The 22,450-nt window shown below is 39.3% G+C and overlaps 1 protein-coding gene across 8 annotated transcripts in view; it reads right to left on the reverse strand.

Annotated features, from left to right (window-relative positions):
- Positions 1–411: 411 nt before the first annotated feature.
- prdm16 (PR/SET domain 16) overlaps positions 412–22,450 on the reverse strand; it is a 204,314-nt gene continuing 182,275 nt past the window's right edge. For 2 of the 8 annotated variants that reach the window (XM_023335402.1, XM_023335425.1), the window contains 13 exons: positions 22,013–22,115; positions 17,966–18,167; positions 17,688–17,853; positions 17,353–17,506; positions 14,739–16,413; positions 14,519–14,606; positions 11,973–12,145; positions 11,794–11,871; positions 11,299–11,468; positions 10,401–10,572; positions 6,910–7,167; positions 5,962–6,142; positions 412–3,760 (listed from right to left, as the gene is read on the reverse strand). In XM_023335402.1, the coding sequence (XP_023191170.1) occupies positions 3,626–3,760; positions 5,962–6,142; positions 6,910–7,167; positions 10,401–10,572; positions 11,299–11,468; positions 11,794–11,871; positions 11,973–12,145; positions 14,519–14,606; positions 14,739–16,413; positions 17,353–17,506; positions 17,688–17,853; positions 17,966–18,167; positions 22,013–22,115 (3,555 nt within the window). In that variant the 3' untranslated portion in view covers positions 412–3,625. The remainder of the gene's footprint in view (positions 3,761–5,961; positions 6,143–6,909; positions 7,168–10,400; positions 10,573–11,298; positions 11,469–11,793; positions 11,872–11,972; positions 12,146–14,518; positions 14,607–14,738; positions 16,414–17,352; positions 17,507–17,687; positions 17,854–17,965; positions 18,168–22,012; positions 22,116–22,450) is intronic. The other 6 variants (XM_023335432.1, XM_023335415.1, XM_023335406.1 and 3 more) reach the window with 6 other exon arrangements.

Below are 22,450 nucleotides of genomic sequence, written 5' to 3' on the forward strand. Positions count from 1 at the left end.
CTTTTTAAATAAACGTAAAGGACAATAACCAGGGACTAAAAATGTGCCAAACAATTGGTCAGCCTGTGAACAACTACTTAGCCTGTGAAGAAGAAATAGTTAGCATGCAAACAGAGCAGGTCATAAAGACTGTTCACTCTTATAGCTACATTTGCTTCCAACCATAAAAAATATACAATTCTACAAAAGTGTGGCTGGATTTTTAGGAAAACAATTATGACCAGCTCAGGCTTAAAAATATTAGTACTTAGATGATCTAACTTTATTAGGTACTTCCGCAATATGACATTTATTTTTAAATCAGTTTACCTCTGAATCAAAATAATTAAATTAAAGAATTTTATAAAGTCCCTTGTCCGAGTAATTTATCAGCTACTTTTAGGAATCTAGAATTAAATGCATCACAAATCGTAAAAAGCACACAGGTTTTATTGCATATCAATTTCATGTATAAATTCTTCATAGCATTGGAAAGATTACATTTGGTATACATTGCTATTCTACAGAATTAACATCAGAGTCATATCTTTTCAATGAAATTTCTCTAAAGTACATCTGCCATAATCACAAGCATCAAAAGAACTGCAATTCCAGAATTGTTCAATATTATTCTACAATCCTTTATTGTTTTTCATTAGGTCTTCTCCCGTGAGTCGTTTCTATGTCTTTCAGAACCTGCCCACACATCTGCCAGGCAGTCAGAACTTGAAGTCAAACCTACTAGCCTAAACACATGTACAATAAGTGCATCTACAATTTTTTTTCTCTTACTTTTTTTTTTCTGTTTTTGAATTGATACACATTTCACAAATGGACATCATTATGACTGCTAAACACGTCATGCACGATAACTTTTTTTTTTTTTCCTTTGTTTTCAATAAACATAACAGAGGCGATATACAACTCAGATTTTAAACAAACAAGCACCATCCATTAAAACCCATATTTTTCAAAGGTTTTTTTTTTTTTCTTCTTCAGACAAATGCACCATTGTTTTTCATTCTTTAAAATACTATACAGTTAAAAAGAAACCGTGTATTTTATTTTATTTTTTTTGACTTTCTTCTGTAACAGTTGGGCAAAGAGCAACCATGTATTATTACGCTGAAAAAAAAAAAAAAAAAATTTCAGTGACCAGAACATTTTGTGAAGTTGCCAAAATGGAATACTTCAACGCTTTCAATTCAGTTGCTTCGCACAGCGCGTGATTATTACAGTAGTCCATGACATGAATAACTACACATAGTCAACCTAAAACCTTAGTGACCCAAGTCTTTACATTTTCTAAGCACAAATTGAAAAATAATGTGTTTACAATGAATGGAATTTCATTCAGTAGAATTATATATATATGTATATATAAAAGAGACTTTAGTCTTAAGAAAATGAGATGACGCAGCAGTCCTAGCATCACACTACCACCTGCTGTTGTGAATAAAAATTACAGTGCTTTAGTTTTATTCTCATCTCTCCTTGTTGAGTCCAGCTGGCTCATCTATTGAAAGTCCAAATCAGCTTTAAAAAAAATGGATCTGGAATCTAAGTTCAACCAAAAGACCAAACTATATCCAGTTGATGGTCTGGTCCCAGTTGCTTTAAGTGCTTGTTAGAAAAAAAAACAAAAAAGAAAAACAGCATCAGGCCTGATTATGAAAGTCTAGAAGGGATGGGAAGTGATCCATAAGGCTAAAACCCAGCAGCCTTCAAGTACCGACTGTAAATGTGTTCTGCTGTCTATGACACAGCCGTCTTCGCAGACTTAACAGAATTGGGTCTCAAAGCAATTAACACGGAGTTTAACAAGTCTGACCAACAAACATCAGGATGACCACTCTGTTCTTTAACAATCATGAGTCAAATCTCTTCATATATAATCTGAGAACCTGTCACCTTCATGCCGTTTTGACTGGGTGCTGTGAGAATTTCCGGCCAGACAACTAACCTGAGACAAAATCATTTTTAAGATGACAACTTGCAGGCTACGCTACAAGCGATGCATGCCAAAAAAAAAAAAGAAAAAAAGAATATAACATGAGCCGGAAGAAATCCAGATTCAGTAATGATAACGTAATGCCCTTTAACTGACATTCAACATGATATTTGTACAATTATGCCACTAGGCAGAGAGGGAAAGAAAACAGCATATTGAGTTAACTGTTAAAGTGAAACAATTAAAGGAAAACCAGGGTTAACCTGCCCACTATGTTCCAATGCCAAACAGGACTCTAAAACTAACTACACTTGCATTTAACTATAAATAATAACAATAAAAAAAACCAAACAACTAATTAACTCGTGGGGTCTTTTAATTTTGGCACACTAATCCGTCAAAACCAGAGATTCAGAATCTCCCCCTGTGCTTTGACATTCAATCCATTTTCCTTCTTCAAGAAAAACAGGGATGGAAAGACCTTTTTTGTTTCTTCATTTTCTCTTCTTGAGTCTCAACAAAACAACATAGAAATAAATACATGCACACACTTTTGAATTTAAACATATAATGTTATTAGGGAAAAAGAAACGTGACAGCAAATGTGAGGCCTCTTGGAAATGAAATGATTGTCAAAGAAAAAAAAACAACTTCTAGCGGTTATTTGGCACATACCACTCTGAATATGAACGTCTAGGCTATTATCATTTTTACATCATATGACAGCAAATTTGGTCCTTCTCTAAAAGTAATTAAATTAATAGTTGAGTACTCTTGTGCCTAAAGAGAAGCAATACTGCAGTATCTATAGTAAAGAAAGTAAATACATTTAATTGATGATGCAATAAACAAAACAGTAAAACACACTCTTTTTTTTGTATAATTTAAGTTTTAACATGAACAAATTTAGTAGCCAATTTTAATAGTTATTGGCCCACATAGCTCATTACATCATCACATTTGAACGTTGGACATCATTCTCCATGTAATCAGTGAAAAATCAACAGTCTGCTGGTTCTGAGGATTCGTTTATTTTGTCTGGTGCTTTTGATTCTGAAATTAAATAAAAATGTAAAAAAAAAAAAAAACAACAAAAATGAACAAGATTAGTCGCCATGACTGGTGGAGGAAAAAAAAAAAAAGAAAACCTGGAGATTATCGCTCACAAGTCCTCTATTTCTGCTGAAACAGTGCCACCTGGTGGACATGCAGTGCCAGTGCTGCAATGCTTGCGTCGGGCATTGTGCACAGACTTTAGAGACATTATCAGTTCAGTAAGTGTCTTTTAGGGAGCCGTTTTACAGGGTGACTGTGATGCTGCAGGGAGCATTGTGCACTGGGGGGGAGGATCAGAGTGACGCAGAGTTTCAATGCTCTGGAGAAGCATTCATCATGTCCTTCACATCAACAGGAGCTTAGCAGTGCTTTCTCTTAGACAGTCTTGCAGGACACCTCACAAGGGGACACGTCCCCCCCACCCCTCCTCCTCCTCCATCGTACTCGCACAAACACATAACAGGTGAACACAGGCGTAGCCGCGCAAACTCGTCCGCTCTGCCTTGAATGTGTGTGACAATGAAATCCTTTACGGCCTTCTCGCCTTCCCGATGTCCAGCCGGTCTCTCGTTTCTGTCCGTTTGTGAGACTAAATGTTCCCCCTACTTTTCCTTCCGTCTTTCCTAGGCCTCTCTTTGCCTAGATATGGTTGAGTGGGTGAAAGCTGCTCGTCTCAGACGGTCCGCTTCCCATGCTCAGCCAAGCGTCCAGAGAGTTCTGAGAGGGTGCGTGCAAAGGGTTGTTCTCCGAGAGAGACAGCATCATTGCATAAGCCTGCAAAGGAACAACAGTTGGACATCAATTAAGAGAAAATCTGCAAGGTTCACCTATATGCACATGTTTAGCAATCTCTCTCTTTCCCATATAGTTTCTCATTTCCAGTGATTGCGTTTGACATTCAAGAAATAATATCAAAGAGTATAATGATAAACGTTGCTGACTAATTTAGGAACAACTACTTAAGAAAATGCAGCAGCCTAAAACATAACTAATGTTTGTGCTTCGTGATTTGACATAATTCACTTCAGTCATCTGGGCCAATTCACAAAACTCTGCATCTATTTACAAATGATGGAAAATAGTTTCATTAATTTTATAATTGGTACTTTTTGAAAAAGTTGCTTTACTCTTTGGGTATTTATCAGAACTCTACGAGTTGTTCCTGACACTAAGGTGAATGGCTCTCTGCTGTTTTACACCCCCTTCACAATTTTGTACATGGACATGAAGATTAAATTATAAGTATAAGTAATTTAAGTATTGCCTTTCTACATGCTCTTTAGAAGACAATATGACTGCAGCAGATGTTGCAGCCATTTACAGGACTCTAATAATGTGTTTTCCACCCTAAAGATTGCTTCTTATACTGATCCTCTCGTCACACTAAGATGTTCCAGATCATCAAACTAATGTTAATATCGGATAAAAATAACTTTAGTAAAAACAAAACATTTCCAAATGATGTTTCTCATATAAACATTTAACACATGTATAAATGTGCCCTTGTAAAATCCTGATTTATATTTGACTAACCACATTATTTTTGGTTTATTGTTACAAGCCACAAACAGGCTGGATTACAATAGACCCACGGAACTAAGAAACCACTTAAATAGAATTTATTTAAAAATATGAAGTAGGCTAGAAAGTCTCACAAAAAATATAAATAAATAAAAAAAACAATTTAAAGAAATTTAAGAACAGATGAAAAGCGAAGTTGTTGACAACTGCATGTTTGGAAAGGATTACAAAGTCATTTCTACTTCTGTGGGAATTTAGAAAGCCACTTTGAGAACCATTATTCACTAATGCAAGACAAACATGAAACTGTGGTGAACTTTCCGAGGAGTTGCGAACCAAGCACAAGGTTTCCCCCAGGAAATTTGCAAAGCCTGGTGGTTGGGTGCTAGGGCAGTCATTCATCCAGTAGCCCGTTGTGTTTTTGAGTTAAAAAATGTTTAAAGTTGACAGGAAATTTGAAAATAAAACTTGATCACTATGTGTTACTCAAAGATTAATACCTGAACACCAACTATAAAGTCTTAAAAAATGCAAACATTTTAAAAAGACTTAAGTAAATAAGCAATGCTTAGCCTGGTGGGGGCACAAGTAAAGCCTGGTGGCCCGCCAGGCCTATAATACACTGGAGGAAACCCTGAAACCAAATAACTTAAACAGCTCGTTGATGACTTATCCAGGAGATCACAAATGGACTCCATAGCAAATCTGCAGGCCACACTGGTCACAGAGAAGAGGAGTCTTCATGGTTCAACAATAAGATAGAGACTGGGCACAAAGGCCCATGTTAGATTTGTCAATCTTGATGAGCCCAAGATTATCAAGGAAATATTTTGTGGGTTGACAAGCCAAAAGTGGAAACTGTTGGTTCCATTTCATCTACTGCAAAAAAACTAACAGCATTTCAGAAAAAAAAAATGCAATTCCCAGACTGAGTCAAACCTGGAGGTGGTAGTGTGGCGGTTGAAAACCGCTTTGCTGCTTCAGGACCTTCATGACTTCATGACCATAATTGACAGAACCATGAATTCTGCTCTATCAGAAAATAATAGGAGAATGTTTGGCCATAAGTTAAGCTCATGTGGAACAATGTTCCAAGGTACACCAACAACTCATGAAAGGCTAAAATTAAAAATTAAAAATGAAAGATTTCTGAACGACCTACTCTGAGATCAAATTTAAACTTGATTGAATACGTTTAGCAAAACCTAAAATAGGTTTGGTGCAGTTGAAACTGCCTTGTCCTATGGTCTGAAACATTTTAGTGTGACCAAAAAAAACAATGCATGTGATATAAATAATTGTTATTGTATCATACACAATACAATGAATACACGTGACAGGAAATGACACGGTATAGTATACACTTTGTTTGTTGAAAATTAAACTTGTGTATGTTGATGGTCTCAAAGTCCCCTCCCTATTTTAAGCAGATAACCCAAAATCCAGCAACATACCTGGGTTTTAGCCTGCCTGTACAATGTTTCTTTCAATGCCTCAGACTCTAGTGAAGTGTTAAATATGTCTTTAACGTCAAAGGACTGCTCATCAATGGCTGCTTTACGTAAACCGTCCAGGCTCTTAGGGAAGCTGGGCAGACCCTCCAGATCCAAGAGAGAGCCCTCCTCCTCTATACACCTGCACACCGACGCAGGGGTGAATGAAAGGATGGAGCAGTATGGAGGGATTGGATGGATGGATGGATGGATGGATGGATGGATGGATGGATGGATGGATGGATGGATGGATGAGTAAAAGTAGGAAAAGTCAAAGATTTGGATGAGACAAAGGGAGCATTAATCGGATTTGAGAAGAGGAAAATGTTACAAACAGGAAGTAAAATGGGGAAAGGTGAAGTGGAGATAAACAGAAGAAAGGTACAGTTAATTAAAGGTTAGAAAGGCAGACGGGACAAACTGACAAAGTAATAAAAAGCTTTAGGGAGAAGATAGGAAGCTGACCTAACATGAATAAAAGAGGAAGTGAAGCTAAAGAGAATCTGAAATTCAAGCCCGTCTCCCCCTGCATGCCTTATAAATGAATTCATACCCCTTACACATTTTGTCACATTTTACTGGATATGACATATCGGAGGATTCTACTGTACGTACTACTAGACCAAACAAAAACTCAGATGTGCAAAATACAAATGCATGCCACACTTTTAAGTTTTTTTTATTTGTGAGAAATGTTACTTATGTACAGTTATGTGCAGTTTAAAGCACTGTACATATCAGTTTAGTAGTTGAATAAATTGGAATAAAATGAATTGCTATTTTTTTGTAAATTAAATTTTATTGACATATATAACTCATTGTTTTGCAGTGCTTGAAAGAATAACCATGGAGCCCAACTTAAGGATGAATTCTTAGTTTTGTTCAGCTTTGTTTTTGCTTAGCACCGACCTGCGAGTGTGTTCATAGCTCATAGCTAACGGAGCCGTCTCCGTGTCTTCCTCTTCCTCGTCCTCCTCGTAGACTCCCGTCGTGACTGGAGATGGGGACTCCGGCGCCTCGTCGTGCGACTTCTCCGTCAGGCTGCCTTCTTCCTCCTCCTCGTCGTCCCCTTCCACCTCCTCTTCCTCTTCCTCCATCCCTTGCAGCCCTAGCTTGGAGTTGGACAAACTGTGGCTGGGCGGGCGCTCCTCTTCGGGCTGCTCTGACCTGCAGAGGTAGGAGAAGTGAGAACATTTTGCTAGCTTCAACTTTTATAGACTTATGTTGTCAAAGCAGAATGCAGTTTTGCTTTTTTTATGCAGAAGAAAAAAAAACCCTTTCAATCATAGTTTGAAAATATTTCCCACATTCTGAGAAAGTAGATTAAAACATTTACTCGTTCCAAGAGCTTTGAATGTTTTTGTTGCTAATTTTAGTTGTTACAAAAATATGACACAAACAGTCTGGCCCTGGTTACTGTTACCCATTTCCTACCCGTCCAAATGCATGACTCATCTTTCAGAAAAAGACGTAATCTGATGACAACGTGAACAGTACAACTCCGGTGTCCACACAAACAACAAGGGTGCTGACAGTCTGCCCGGAGCTCTTTTCAAACAACCTGGCAGATGATTAATTGGCCAGCAACCCCCCAAACAGAGTCGGAGACGGCCCCGCCTTAGACCCGGTCCTCCACAAGCCGCTTCACACCGTAATGGTGGAACGTAGCTGGCGTGGCTGAGGGAAGATGTCGGCTCTGCTGTGAATGGGCTATCAGCAAGCTACCATTACAGACTGCCATCTGTACATTTTCCAGCCTTCGTCTCAACAAAGTGCAGTTCCTCCATCACCCCCCAACCACAATGTCATGGCTCATGATATCATTTCCTTTGGGATGGCAAATTTACCCCTTGCATTTTTTTTTTCTTGCCGAACTGTGGACATTCATCAAATCGGACAGGGTTACCTCTGGGAAGGGGTGCACGGGGACAGGATTGGGTCACACACAGTGGGTCGGTCCAAGCGGGTCGAGAGGCTTTAGGGGGAGAAAAGTTATTCTCTTTCAATCTAGATTAAATATCACCATAATCAAATTGCAGAGCTACTCGGCGGCGCTGGTGAATGGAGAAAGAAGCGTAGCTCGAACACAGGGGGGGGCCTGGGTTTTGTCATTTAGTCTAAACACGTCAGTTGGGTGTTTGTGTTAGTGGGCTGGAGGTATGGGTACCGCAGGCAGATTGGGGGAAGAGCTCAATCATCAGTGGATCTCCCAGATAAATGCCTAAACCAAATTCCCCCTCAGGGTCCTCCCTGTCGTAGACAAGAAACCAGACCCAATTGGGGTTTTATCCAACTCTAAAGCCAAAGCCGTGACCTGAGGATTAAGGTTATGGAGGTAACTTCCTTCCTCCTAAAAGATGTCTTTCTAGAAATATATCCATGAAGATCCATACTCTGTTATTGTTGTTTCAAACTTTTGCCTCGGAATCGGCAGCATCTCCAACATGGAAACACTTCAAAAGTTTTCATGAGCTTCCAGGAATTCTTATTTTGACTGGCTGGAGTTTTGAAGGAAGGGGAACTATGGTTGCGGGGGCGGTTAAAAATGATTACAAATAGCCATCCATAAATGTGTGTTTGTGTTCCCAGTTTTGCTTCAGTCACTCAAAGGGAGAATAAACAGCAGGCTGTCTGGTAGGAGGACAGAAAGCATAACATAGTCTGAATTACAGATATTAAAATGTCAGGCTATGGCTGTTGCAGATGAGACTCTGTATTGATCCCAGATGGCAGAGGGGGCTAATTTGCCACTGGGCCTGCTGGACGTAATGTGTGTTGACAAGAAGAAAGTGGGGAGGGGAGGGGGTATGATGGAAGAATGGAAAGACAAAATGTGAGACTACCAGAAGGGAATTCACAACAAGAATGAAAGTGAGAGAGTCAATAAAAGAAGGCAAACCACTGATTAAGAGAAAACATTTCATCCCTTCTATTTTTTCTGCTAGTCAGTCTTTGGAAGATTCCCACAAACTGAGCTTTGGTAATCTAGAAGCATGGAAGTCGATCCAACGTGACATTTGTGGGTGGAGGTAGACGGATGGTGCCTTAAAAAAACTGTGATGGAGCTAAAGCAACATATCTGCAAAAGATCTTAACAATATGGGAACAGATTTGAAGAACATATGGCAGATACAGCTTTGAAGGTGATGGAGACTAATGGCAGGCATGTTTAAACCACTAGGGAGCACTGTATACTCAATGCTAACACCGATAGCGACTTACAAAAGGATGTATACCCCTTGAACCTGTTCACAGCTTATAATGTTACAATTGCAGAATTCATTGAATTATGTTGAGGTGTAATGTGACAGGTTGACACAAATAGTGTGATTATAAAGAAGAAAAGGGATACATGGCTTCAGTGTTTCCTTTTACATACAGTACAGACCAAAAGTTTGGACACACCTTCTAATTCAGTGGGTTTCCTTTCTTTTCATGACTATTTATAAGGCAAGAAATCCCACTTATTAACCTGACAGGGCAACACCTATGAAGTGAAAACCATTTCAGGTGACGACCTCTTGAAGCTCATCAAGAAAATGCAGAGTGTGTGCAAAGCAGTAATCACAGCAAAAGGTTGCTACTTTGAAGAAACTAGAATATAAGGGGTATTTTCAGTTGTTTTACACTTTTTTGTTTAGTGCATATTTCCACATGTGTTATTCATAGTTTTGATGCCTTCAGTGTGAATCTACAATGTCAATAGTCATGAAAATAAAGGAAACTCATTGAATTAAAAGGTGTGTCCAAACTTTTGGTCTGTACTGTATAAAAAACAACTAAAAGTGTGACATAACTGTATCTATTGTACTTTAATTTGTTGTCCCCCAAAAAGCCATTCAAACAAACTACTTGAGAAGTTTATTATTTATTAAACAGACTATGCTTATGGGTATTTTCATTTTCAAATGAACATAGTTGCTCTATGATGGCCTCAGAGAATGATTAGAAAACATTTGTGAAATAGCATCACAAAGATTAAGGGACACAGCAGAAATGTCAGAGAATAAAAGTTATGAAGCAGTTTAAAGCAGAGTTATGTTGGAAAAACAATGTTCCACATTTTAAACATATCACAGAGGATTATTTAATTGTCATAAACATAGAGTAAGGCACAATTGATCATACATGCTCATGAACTGAACCTGTCTGGCTAAGCAATTTATTTATTATAAATTTTATTAGAACATACACAATAAAGGTGTGTAATTCTGCAAGACGCACTACCGTAAGGCAGAACACCTAAAATTGTTCCGTTACTCTGTTTAAATTACAACTTCTCTTTTTCTTTCTACAAATTTAAATACACAGCTACTGTATCTGTACATTTAAATACATTAAGAGCGATCAGAACATGTAAAACACATGGTGTAAATGAAATAAGTGTGCTTTTGTCTAACCTTTTATCCGTGGAGCTGGAGGCCTGGTTCATCTCACTGTTGGAAATAAAGTTGCGAATTTCAGAGAAGTACGAGTCCTCCTTCTCGTCTAAAAGTGCGTGATTGTCTGGCTCGGAGTTTGGAGAGGAGATGGTGGTTCCTAGGTTGGAAAGCATCCCGGACTGCTGGCTGACTGTGACAGGGAAAAAAAAGTAAAAAATTTATGTTCAAAGGTAAAACTAAGAACTTTGACAAAAAAAAATAAACAACTGCAGAAGAAATGTGTAATTCTTTTAAAAAATGCCAGTGTGAATGCCCTAGTATATTTTGCCAGAAGAAAATCTGGTATTTTTGAAGAGGAATGCCATTTTTGATCTGAAAAACAACTATTTCAAAAGGTTTATAAAATTATATAACATTATTCTATTCCAATTTTACACTCTTATTGGGCAACAATGGTTGAGATACAGCAAATAGAAGTATGAGTTATTAAGATTATTATGGGACAGGTGTGATGACCCTTAAAAACTGATCAATGGTTACTAGCTTCATGTAAACTTGGTCAAAGTGGTAAAAGCCTGTTGCATTGTCTCCTTTCAGGTTGTCATATTAGCCCCACATTAAATCATGTGTAATTTAGATGTTAACACAAACAGGCATTTACTCCTTTCATAATGTTTGTATTCCTTCTATAATCAGTGGCATACCACCATACATGCAAGTCCCTCTTTCAGTAGATTTTACCCATTTCAAATCATTCAAACATTTATCTGGGTGATGATTTTAAATTTCTGCACATGTTATGGTGAGCCATTTATCATTCGAAACCTTTAGCCAAGCAGTCCCTGTTTACTAACAACTTTCAACGTGCTTCGCCTCAGTTTTGTCAGAGAAGCAGCCACAGATGTGGCAGCCTCACCAGGAATGTTCTCGTGCTCGTGCTTCTTGAGATGGCGGTCGAGGTTGGTTTGCTGACCGAAGCAGCGATTGCACAGGTGACATTTGAAGGGTTTTTCCTTGTTGTGGATATTGCGGACATGACGCTGAAGGTTGGAGGAGATGCTGAATGAGCGGTCACAGTATTTACACCTGCCAAAGACCAACAGAGTCATTGAAATATAGGTTAGAGGTGCAGCAGCACGATCAGGGCGTTTCATTCAAATGATGTAGTCAGGTCTGTTATTGTCATTTTTATAAATGCACCTGCTTAGGTGGGAAAGAAATAAACAGTAAAACGTGCTAGTTTCAGACATAAAACAGGCATACGGTTTTAGATAAATAATGTGCATCATGCTTAAACATAAAAATGGAGCATTTCTGAAAGGAGGGTATTTGAAGAATAAGAATACTCTAAGACATGAGCTAAAACTATATGATAAATAAGAAGACAGAATCCAAAAAAAGCTGTAGAAACCTGTAGGGCTGCTCCCCTGTGTGTGTCCGCAAGTGCCTGGTGAGGTTTGCTGAGCGGGGGAAAATCTTCCCACAGTACCTGGTGGGAAGGATGGACATTGAAGGCACATTATCATTAAAGAGATTAACTTTACTTTCATTGTGATGGAGTAACCAGCGAAACATCCATAGTGTACTAACCTGCAAGCATAACGTTCCTTGCCCTTTCGAAGGATTGCTTCTGAGAGGGAAGGTGGTGGTGAGCGGAAATTGAACAGTGGATGGGTCGGGTGTTGCAGCGTATTGGGCGGCATGTCCAGTTTCAGGGCACCAAAGCTCTCCAGCTTCTCTGTCATATTTTCCATGGCTGACATCTGAAAGATGTCAAAAAAATGTCATATACTTTTGAAATACATTCAGTTGGATGCTATTTTGTGCTTGGCTCACCTCCCATGAATAATGTATAGTAGATCATTACATGAATATTTGTGATCAATTTTACACCAGGATTTTTTGTTGTGAGATTCCATGTTCAGTTAGCAACTTGTTTGGTATCTTAATTTAGCATAAATAAAGATGAGCTAGTTCTTGAGGCAGAAGTTAGCCGCTAATTGAGGCGGGGCCCAAAGTAAAGCAGATTTTTATTGATTTAAAACAACTATCTCATAAAGATCACAGTTGTTTTTTTTTTTGCAAAGTCTAAGTTTATAAACCTTAAACTGCTATCACATTTTCATGGGACAACAAATTAGATAGAAGACACAAAATGGAGGTGATGATTCTTCTGTATGGAAGATGAACTGAGAACAGAGCTGAGAGTATGAGGCTTTTATCATTAAACACCAAAGCAGTCCAGACTGAAATTACAAAAAGGGGCACAAGTTCATCTGATTTACTTTATTCAAGGATATTTTTGTTGCTCATAGCAGTCTTTTTTCCCTTTTAAGCCATTCTCAACTCCATCACCAATTAAAAATCTAAACTGGTAATTTAACTATGTACCTTTTGCCATCCCTTGTTTGCATTTGTTAAAGTTGCAGAGCAAGTTTCTGGCATCAACTGTGTGTCACCTAGCAACTAACTCACAAAACAGGCTAAGTGAACTTTAAGCTATGTTTGTTTAAAAATGTGGTCAATGTGGTTATATGCCTAATTGTAAAAGTGCCTTCTTGTGGTCAAACAATAATGCTGCTGGTACAGGAAATGCAGGGTACCATACAGGTAGAACCAATTTTTCCCTTCATACGGGAGATTGATGTCATGGTTAAAACTAGGCAGTTAGCAACCAAGTTATAATAACTAATAGAAAGTGAAAGAGTTATGTACCAGAAGCATTAGCAAAGCAGTTTATATTAGGGTCTAATCTTGTCTCTAAAGACCACTTACCCAACTGACTTAAGTGCCCTTCTCCTCTGAATCAATTTAAACCAGTGTTTTGTTCTTTACCTCTTACTTTTTTGTGACAAAGCTGCTGTTTTAAACTAGCAAACTTGCAAAGTACAATATAGTTTGTGATACCCCCTACTGATAGCGGCTTTCCTTCCCCTAGAAGCCTGTGAACAAAAGAGGCCAGCCACATAGAAGTTTATTTGCCAAAACAGGCTTACATCCTTCCTTTTATTAGTGAATATGGGACGGGAGAGACACGGGGACAGACACTCCGTCGCTATGTGTTTATTCGTAGTCTGAGAAACGGGTATAGGGGGTGTGGGGAGATTCCGTCATGCGACTGAATTAGAGGTGGCATTGTGTTTGGATCGCTGGGAGGATCACAGCTGGGACACTCCCATATGAGAAGTTTTTACATGGAGGCCTGTGAAAACATTTTATCAAGGGTATAGCAATAAATTACGAGGCAACATATTCAAATGGGAGCCAGGGAAATGCCTGTTGTAGACTTAAATCGTAATCCCACAGGGATAGCAATTTGCTCACAAATGTAATCAAGAACAGTACATTTATTGTATGTGTAAATATATATGGATCTATCTGGATATTTACAAGAAGAGAGTATTGCAAAGTCATGCTTAATAGAGGACACAGATTTCCAGGTCAGATTAAACTGCTTCCCCAATGAGAGGCCCCTATTCTCCTGGACACAAACACAGGATGTCCTTGATGGACACAGTGCTATTATCTAGCCAGCCAGCCAGTCACTGAGAAAAACTCCTGAAGGGTATTGACTTATTGGCTGGCCTTTGGACTCTCAGTACATAAAACAATGCCACAAATAACAGTGGCATGGCCAACTGAGGCAATCTGTTCAATTCAAACGGGTATTTTACTTTATTAATAATATTATCATTCTCTGTAATCAAGATTTGTAGAGGTAGGGAAGGTCTGGAGACAGTCAAACAATGTTGCTGATTATCAAAGGACGTGCTATAACACACCGTGTCTTCTGGAAAAAAAACGTGGAGTTGACAAAGTACACAGGCGCCATTTGGTAAACAAAGGAAGAAATCACAGAACCCTTGAGAAAATACATGAGCACAGAGGAGTGAAGGAGCAAAGGGGCTTATTCATTCAGGTTGCAGTGTTGTGGGAGGCAGAAGCTTAGGATTTCAATGTAATTCAAGTTAAACACCTTTTTATTTAAGACACAATATAAAATAAATAAAAGTTAATCCCTTTCAGGAACAATATGTTCATTTGTAACATGTTTAGGCCATTTGCTTGCTTTCATGTCAGCGTTTTGAAATCTCTCTCTTCAATAAGATACGTACAGTATATTGAGTCTAGTTTACCTGTGGATGGAAGAGTGGTGGGGAGGGCCTCAGGATCTTCTCCTTCAAAGCTCCAACCGGATCAAGTAGCTTCCTCTTTTCCACCCTGCTGGACCAACGACAAGGCACAGGGTTACGTACCAAGGTCAGAGTTTCCCTAATGTCTTTAAACCTGACATCAAGTTCTACCTTGTTGATTATGTGAAAATGTTAGGTCCTGGTCTAATTGGGGCTGAAATACCTGTAGATGGGATCCATGAAGAATGCGGAGGGCTTGGCATAGTGCAGTGGTGGAGGCTGATGCGGCTGTGCCTGCGGTTGCTGGTGCTGGGTTATGGAGGGTTGGTGCAATGACTGCGAATGAGGATGAAGGAATCCCACTGAGGTTTCGTCTTTATGGGAGACCACCTTGCCGGCGCCAAAGATATGATTCTTTCGATTTTGGGGATCAGCTGGCAGGCCGTTGTGACCACTTCGATTTCTGCTGCCAATGCTGAGGTCCAGTGGCTGCTCTTCATTGTTAGATATCACTACAGGACCACTGTTGTTCCCAGTACTGCTTGGGTTGGATGGGTTTGTTGGAGCTGGAGGAGTTAACTTGGCCTCCTTGGGTTTTGTTGTGAGATCAAAAGGTGACTCTGCGGTGGGAGCAGGAGCTGTGGGGGAACTTGAAACCATCTTGTGCAGCTGTTCACGAGGGGATTTGGGCTCCGCCTTCAGGAATATGCTAGGATTGAGAGTGCCTCGATCAGCGCCGAAAGGGTATAGGGAGTTGTGGAAGTTGGGTAGAAACTGAAAGGGAAACATGGAATGGTAGGGCAGTGGACCCATCTTTTTCTCCTGATGAAGTCCCATCAAAGCAGGACCAAAATATTTCTCAGCTATGTTAGCAATTGCTTTAATGGAATCGGTGGTGGCTGCATTGGCATTTGTGGTGGTAGGAGGCAGGGCTTGCTCATCAGGTGGAGGAAAGAAGGAGTGCTGGGATAAAGCAGAATGAAAAGGGCGATCTATAGAAAGTGTTCCTGAACTAGACACAGCTGATATCAACGCACTACTTGAGTCCTCTAACTGGTTTCCGTCTTGACTTGACACAGTGCCAGACGGCTTCCTCCTTTTACCACTCCTCTCACGTTCACTATCACCTTCGCTCTCCAGGTCAGAACCGTCACCTGAAACAGTACCAGTGGTGGTGTCCAAATCTGTTCCACTTGTGGTATTAACATCTTCAAGGTCACTTCCATCCGACATGTCTGCCAGTTTAGATTTAGGTTTAGTTTCTCCACTAGAAGACAAATCAAGCTTACTGTCCTTTTCCTTGTCTTCCAGTGGACTCAAACCACTAATGCCATTGCTGTTTGTGGAGTTGACAAGTGACAATGGTGGGGCATCTAAGGGGCTCCGAGGGAGCTTAACCTCCTGACTGCTGCCTGCTAGTGGGCTCTTTAATAAAGAACTGGGAGGTAATAAAGGTGGCCGTGGATAAAGCGTAGGGGGAAAGATACCTGGAAACCCATGTGGGAGGGATGGGAAGCCATGAGGTCCTGTGGAGAAGGGCAAGCCAGCATGAGGGTGAGGTCTCGAGGGAAAGTAGTCAGTGAAGCCTAAACCTGACTGGTTCAGTCCTGGTAGGTGGGGATGGTGGGACTTGGCTTTAGCCATGATGGGGCTAGAGCTCATGGCAATTCCAGGGGTGAAAATCCCCGCTGGAGTGCCATAATGATTTTTGCCCTCGCAAAAGCGGCGATGCTTGTTGAGGGAGGAGGTAGTGCTGAATAACTGCCCACAGTCCTTACACTTGATCTGGGTACGACAGTCAGCATGCATTCTCTTGTGACGGCAGAGGTTGGAGAACTGGGTGTAGGATTTGTGGCACACCTCACCTGGGGACGCAAAAAGACGTAGCCCATCAGGGCCTGGTTAAACCCATTTTAACACTGTCTCTAACTATGCATACCAAATCAATAGCATACAACACAGACTACAGACAGAACATTAACAACAAATTGTAGTTTTCTTTGTACGGCATCAGTCACTTGGTGTGTCTTTTTTCCAATTAACAAAAAATATATCAAACAGATTGTAAAAAGATGCAAATATGTAATAACCATATGGTTGGAACCTTAATCCCTATTCATGCCCTAGGTTGACTTAGCTTTAAGACAATATTTAAATATTGCCTTGTTTCTTCTGACGGCCCTTAATATATACTTAATATTAGCATTTTCGAGTGACCCAATCAGAGACTTTATTCTAATACAGAATGTCTGGGAGGAAATTCAGGATTAGAGGGTTTCCAACTTCAATTACATGGAGCCCATCACCAGAGATAAGTAAAAAAAAAATAGAAGAAACCTGGGAAAACCTGGCCAGCATTTATATTAAGGGTTTGATTTCTGCAATGCTGACAAAGATTTTCATGCTTAAGTGTAAGTACTGTAAGTCTACAGCATGACTTTAAAGGTTAATGTTCACCGTTCACCTAAAAAAAGAAAAGTAGTTTATGTTATTTTCAACCACTGATTAACATCCAACAAACGTTAAATCAAAATACCTTGCTTCAGAAATAAAAGTTGACGTTGATATTTTTAAAAAAAATTGTGTCCCACTGGTAATTTGTTGAAGGAAACAATCCAAATGAAAAACAATAGTGTCACCACCTGATATCCAACACATATGTAAACAACTCAGTTAAATCCCAATAAATATGAAATCCCTGGGCCTTTATGTTTGGGTCACAAGTTGTACAAGACCCACAGACCATATGGAGCAAATCTATTAAAATACAATAAAAAAAATGCATGAAATGAATTAACTATTAAGAATTTTGACATTTGCCACAAGCTCTTACTTACAGATAAAGGGTTTGACACTGCTGTGAATGTGCTTATGCTGTTTGAGACCTGACGAGGTGGCAAAGGTCTTGCCACATTCAGGACACGTGTGAGCCCGTGCTCCCACGTGCTGGGAGCGGATGTGCCGCTGAAGGTTGCTGGGATCTGTGAAAACCTGAAAGGGCAAAATAAGAGCATGACAACACAATGTTTGCCATCGCTAAAGCCACAAAATATGTATAACTATTGAAATATGGCTTGCTGTCTGAATTACCAAAAACTGTGTATAGTACAATAAAGATTTAACTCAAACAAGTCAAAACAGAAAAAGCCTGTGTGTCCAGTGCACAACTTACGTGCCGGGTATGCTGTACCTTATCACAGTTTTCACACTCAAAGCGCTTGCCACTGTCATGAGACATCTGGTGGCGGATGAGGTTGGATTTCCAGTTGAAGGCTTTGGGACACTGGTCACACTTGTACTCCCTCTCCTCTGTGTGGACTATCATGTGTTGCCCCAGACTTTAATAATAAAAAAACAAAACAAAACAAAAAAAACAGAACAAGCATTTGAATGCATCAAATTTATATGCTGTTTTCTAAAAAAAAGAAAAAAGAAGAGCATTCTGTGCACCTGTACTCGTTTGGGAAGATCTTTTCGCAGTCCTTGCACTCGTGGATGGGCTCATCGCTGTCCTCCCGCTCCTGTTTGAAGTCCTCTCTCAGTGCGTCAAAGATGGATCCTGCACTTGAGCATGAGTACTTCTGATGCCGTCGCAACTCAAGGGTTGAGGAGAACAGCTCATCGCAGTCTTCACAGCGGTACATTTGCTCGTCTGCAAAAGCCCATTTAGACAGACATTTTCAGATACAATTTAAAAACGTAATCATAATCAAAGTATGAAGTAGTAGGATTTCTTTTTTCAGATTCCTTTTTTCTGTTAAAATACAATGGTAGAGTGTACAGACTCATGTTATTTTGAAAGCTTTCCTGCATGTCATTCTATAAATTACTGAAACATACATCTATTTTTCATATTCATAAAGAATAAATATGAAATCTATTTGTTTCTGGGTTTATGACTCTAGTTTTTTCTTTACATTTTTCAGTAAGTGCTTGGCTGTTCACAAAGTACCAGTGTTTAGTAACTAGCCGAAGAAAAAGGATCTATTTCCACCTTTAAAAATTGCTCTTGTTACTCATCAAGTAATCTATGCTGTTTTGCGCTTTAGTTACAGCTAAACAAACTTGTTTTTCCAAAAGGTAAATGTAAACAATCCTGCAATTGACAGCTACATGAAATGGAAATCAATTACCAGTAAAATGTGGGCTTCATTAACACACTTAATTACTCGTTGAACTAAGTGTTCGCCTCAGACTGCAAGACTCAGAGTAACAGCACGCAGGGGAAACAATAGGGGCAGGTCTTCCTCTTCCATGCTGATAACCTTTACAATACTTCTCACAGGCAAGGTCAAACACATAAAACCTAGACCACCTTTCTCAATAGCCAATTCCTGAGTCGGACGCCAAGTTCAACAGACAGAAAGCCCAGCGGAGGGACTTTGTGCATGGACGTGTGAATGTGTGCGCGAGCCGGTGCTCCTGTGAACATTTTCCAAAGTGAGCCGCAAGGAGCGGAGGTAAGCAGGGTCGCGGCGGCGCCAGCCCAGTGGTGATTTCAGCGTCAAGCTGCCATGCCTTCTTTGCCATGACACCGAGCACCCACTGCCCACGTCGCCCCTCAACCCCTTTCCCTTTCCACCAATATGCCACCCGCTCTCATCCATCAATTCTAGCCCTGCTAAATGAGTTTATCCAAAATGACTTACAGTGCATGGCTCACCTGCTTTCTACTCCATGTGACCATTTATCCAGCTGGAACTTCTTGGAAACATTAAAAGAGCATTAGAGCACCAACATCCAGTGTTTCTAACCTTCACGAGATGCATGAGTGACCGCCTGGTCAATGGAGCATTACGCCGAGCTCAAACGCCACACTAACTAGCTCGCTTTTGACACTGATTTGTGCATGTATACCTTGAAGAATGGATATTAAAACGTCTCACCATTTAGGCGATTTCAGAGTGGAAAATGTTGAAAAAAACATGACTCGCGTCCACTCGCGTTAGACTTTTGAAGACCTTAATAGGTGGAAAAGCTTCTGTTTATCTTAAAGGTAGTGAAACAGGCGCTCTGGTAAAAGCAACACAAGTGTCCATTGTGAGAGCGGGTCTGTGTGTCAGAATAGGCATAAACAAAGGCGTTTGCTCGGTGCATATCAGTGTACATGTGTTTTTTCAGTTAGTCTGCTGTGTGCGAGTGGGCTGGGGTGGGATTGGGGTGGTGGAGGTTATAAAGTGGAGACTAATAGCTCTCTGGGAGACGAAGGGAGGCACAATTATGTGCAGTTTAGCAGCTAATCTGGGAGCATGGGTGAGGTCTCAGGGGACTCCTCAAGTCCTTTACTTCAAATTCCTTCTTCGATAAGCCAGACGCAGAGAGCAGGGCTGCACTGCCAGGCGCTGCCTTTCTGTCTCAGGCACACAAACAAGGGGAGACCAAAACACAAAACGTCTTGGAAGGTGGACTCTGTCTGTGTCCTCCTTCTAATTGTCTATCTGCTCAAAATAAAGTATTTTCCAATAAAAAAGCACCTGTAATATATTGTTTCAGTTTAGTCCTTCTCTCACACCAATACACAAAGCCATGGGTTTTAGCTTTTATGCACATATTTTGGCAGGCTGCCTCATTCTTATATCTTGTATTCTATCTGTATACACACACATACTGACACAGATGAAAAGAACAAATAATTATGCCCACTTAATCTTTGACCTCCACTTAAAGCACACCAGTTTCCCTCTTTCCAACAATCAAACTGCTTTCAGCCGTTATTTCCCGCACTTAGTTTGGCAACGACGTCCATGCATTGTCTGTATGTCATGCAGACATGGAAACTTAATGAGCTGCAGAACATCTTACAAACATCCTGTTCTCCCTCCATCAAAGGACTGTAAAATCATTGACGAGTAAAAAGTGTCTTTTTTTTTAAAATAAAAAAAAAAACAATGTTACCTGACAACAACGCTTCACTACAATAAGTCCAAGATGTTCAAAGAGGAAGAAAAAAGGCCAAGTTTCATACCAAACAAAGTGGTCTAAATTAGATTATGAGAGAAAGTACTGGACATATTTTCTCTGATGCCCAGCACACACGGACAGTTCAAAGGAATGGCAAGATCTACAGGAACGTCAAGCTAAACTACAAGGGAATATCAGGATTTTTTTTTTATAATTTACAATTTATGTTGGAAATGAAGTCTAAATAAAAAGTAAAGATGATTGTATTTTTGAAATCATAATAAAAACAAAAATATTTTAACGTAAGCAATTATAAGCTTGATTCAATAACTAAATGCAGTGTGTGTTCATGGCACACAGAAGAAACAGAACGAGAGAACATAAATATACCATAAAAAGCAAAAAAAATAATTTATTGCAAAGGTTTGGCTCAACCTGTTGTTGACTAGATATGTTTTGAGGGATTAGAGGCCACAAGCTGCAAGTTTAAAACAATTTCAATGTAAAACTGTGTTTTAGTTTCAGCTTTTATTGAAAAAAATTCGTATAGAAAACAGAAATAATTATGCTGCTTTCATTGTAAAATTGCTGAATTAATTTATGGCACTTATTTGGTTTGAAGCTATGAAGGCCTCAGCGTAGTACTGAGAAGGTTTGCAGTAAAACCCAACATCCTCAGCAGTTCGGTAGCTTATAATCGGTTTACACTGTGATACAGTAAATTTACAGTGCATCCTGGAAAACATATAAAAAGGACTGAAACGTGCATTAGAGTGATCATTTACTGCAGTTTATTCAGTTTTTTCAGTATTGGGCCTGTAGATTAATGTTGGTCAATTTTGTACAGTAGTTAACTGTACAGTCCTGATGTTTTAATGTTTGTTAGTTTGACTTTAATTTTACTAAAAACTGAGGTACTATGTTTTCAGAGAGACGTAGGAGAAAATTATTATTGTTAATAATATTACTGTCTCTATCATTAACAAAAATACCACATGAAATAATAGATATTTTGTATTTATTGTAATTATTATGTGATGCAGGTATCAGATGTAAAGAAATAATGGATATTTTTTTACGAAACATGATTGGATCAGAATTGAAGCCGTCCTGAATAAATGCTTTTATTACTTCTCCCTCTCTGTTTTTGTTTAAAAAGTGTTTCACAATGTGGTTTCGATATTCGGCGCTACCGAACAGGCAGGTTCCAATTTCACACAGGCTTTCCTTACAAAAAAGGGCCAATTGACGCCTCAGTGTTCCGGCAGAGAGCTGAAGTTTTTTTTTTGTTTTTTTTTTGTAGTGCACTACAATAAAAGATCAGACCAGGCCTCTCCATGTTCTGCATGTTGTTATTTTTAATTAATGGGCCTTTAAGCATAAATGATTCATTAGTTTTTATCCATCGTGGACATTAATTTTTCAGAAAATCACCATGCTTGAGGACGGAAGAATATGTTGGAAAGAGACAATGTGTTTTTTTTTTTTTTTCTCTCTCCTTTTTTTTTTTTTGTCCGTTAAGGAGTCGTGAAAGCAGCACAGGATGCGAGTTGGAGTTTGTTTAAAGTGTACTCTAATGACGCGCATTAATCTTACCTTGTAGGTTGGGTGCCATGGATCCCTCGGGGAAAATCCCGTCCTTCATATACACCAGGAGCTCCTCCCCTGCTTCAATATCCCGAACAGCTTTATAATAAATCTAAGGAGAGGAGGGGGCAGAGGGGAATAAGGGAAAAAAGAGGGATACTTTAAGTTCCGGTCAAGATGAAATAAATGATAAATAAATTTCTGAAATTGGATTTTTTCTTTTTCTTTTCCTGTTCCAATTTGCATATCAGCAAGGTTAGACATCCCATTGAGGCAATTGTTCAATTTTAATCTTATTCGTTAAAAGAATTGAATAAATCGGCTAAGCTGTTTTACCTTTGCATGTTTCATTTCTGGAAAAAAACCTAGATTTTATGAAAAAAATTAACAGATGATAAAATGTATTTTTCTCGCTTGAAAACAAATAAAATGTAAAAAAGAAAAAAA

The sequence above is a fragment of the Xiphophorus maculatus genome, chromosome 1, assembly GCF_002775205.1.
Source record: "Xiphophorus maculatus strain JP 163 A chromosome 1, X_maculatus-5.0-male, whole genome shotgun sequence".
Classification (NCBI taxonomy): domain Eukaryota; kingdom Metazoa; phylum Chordata; class Actinopteri; order Cyprinodontiformes; family Poeciliidae; genus Xiphophorus; species Xiphophorus maculatus.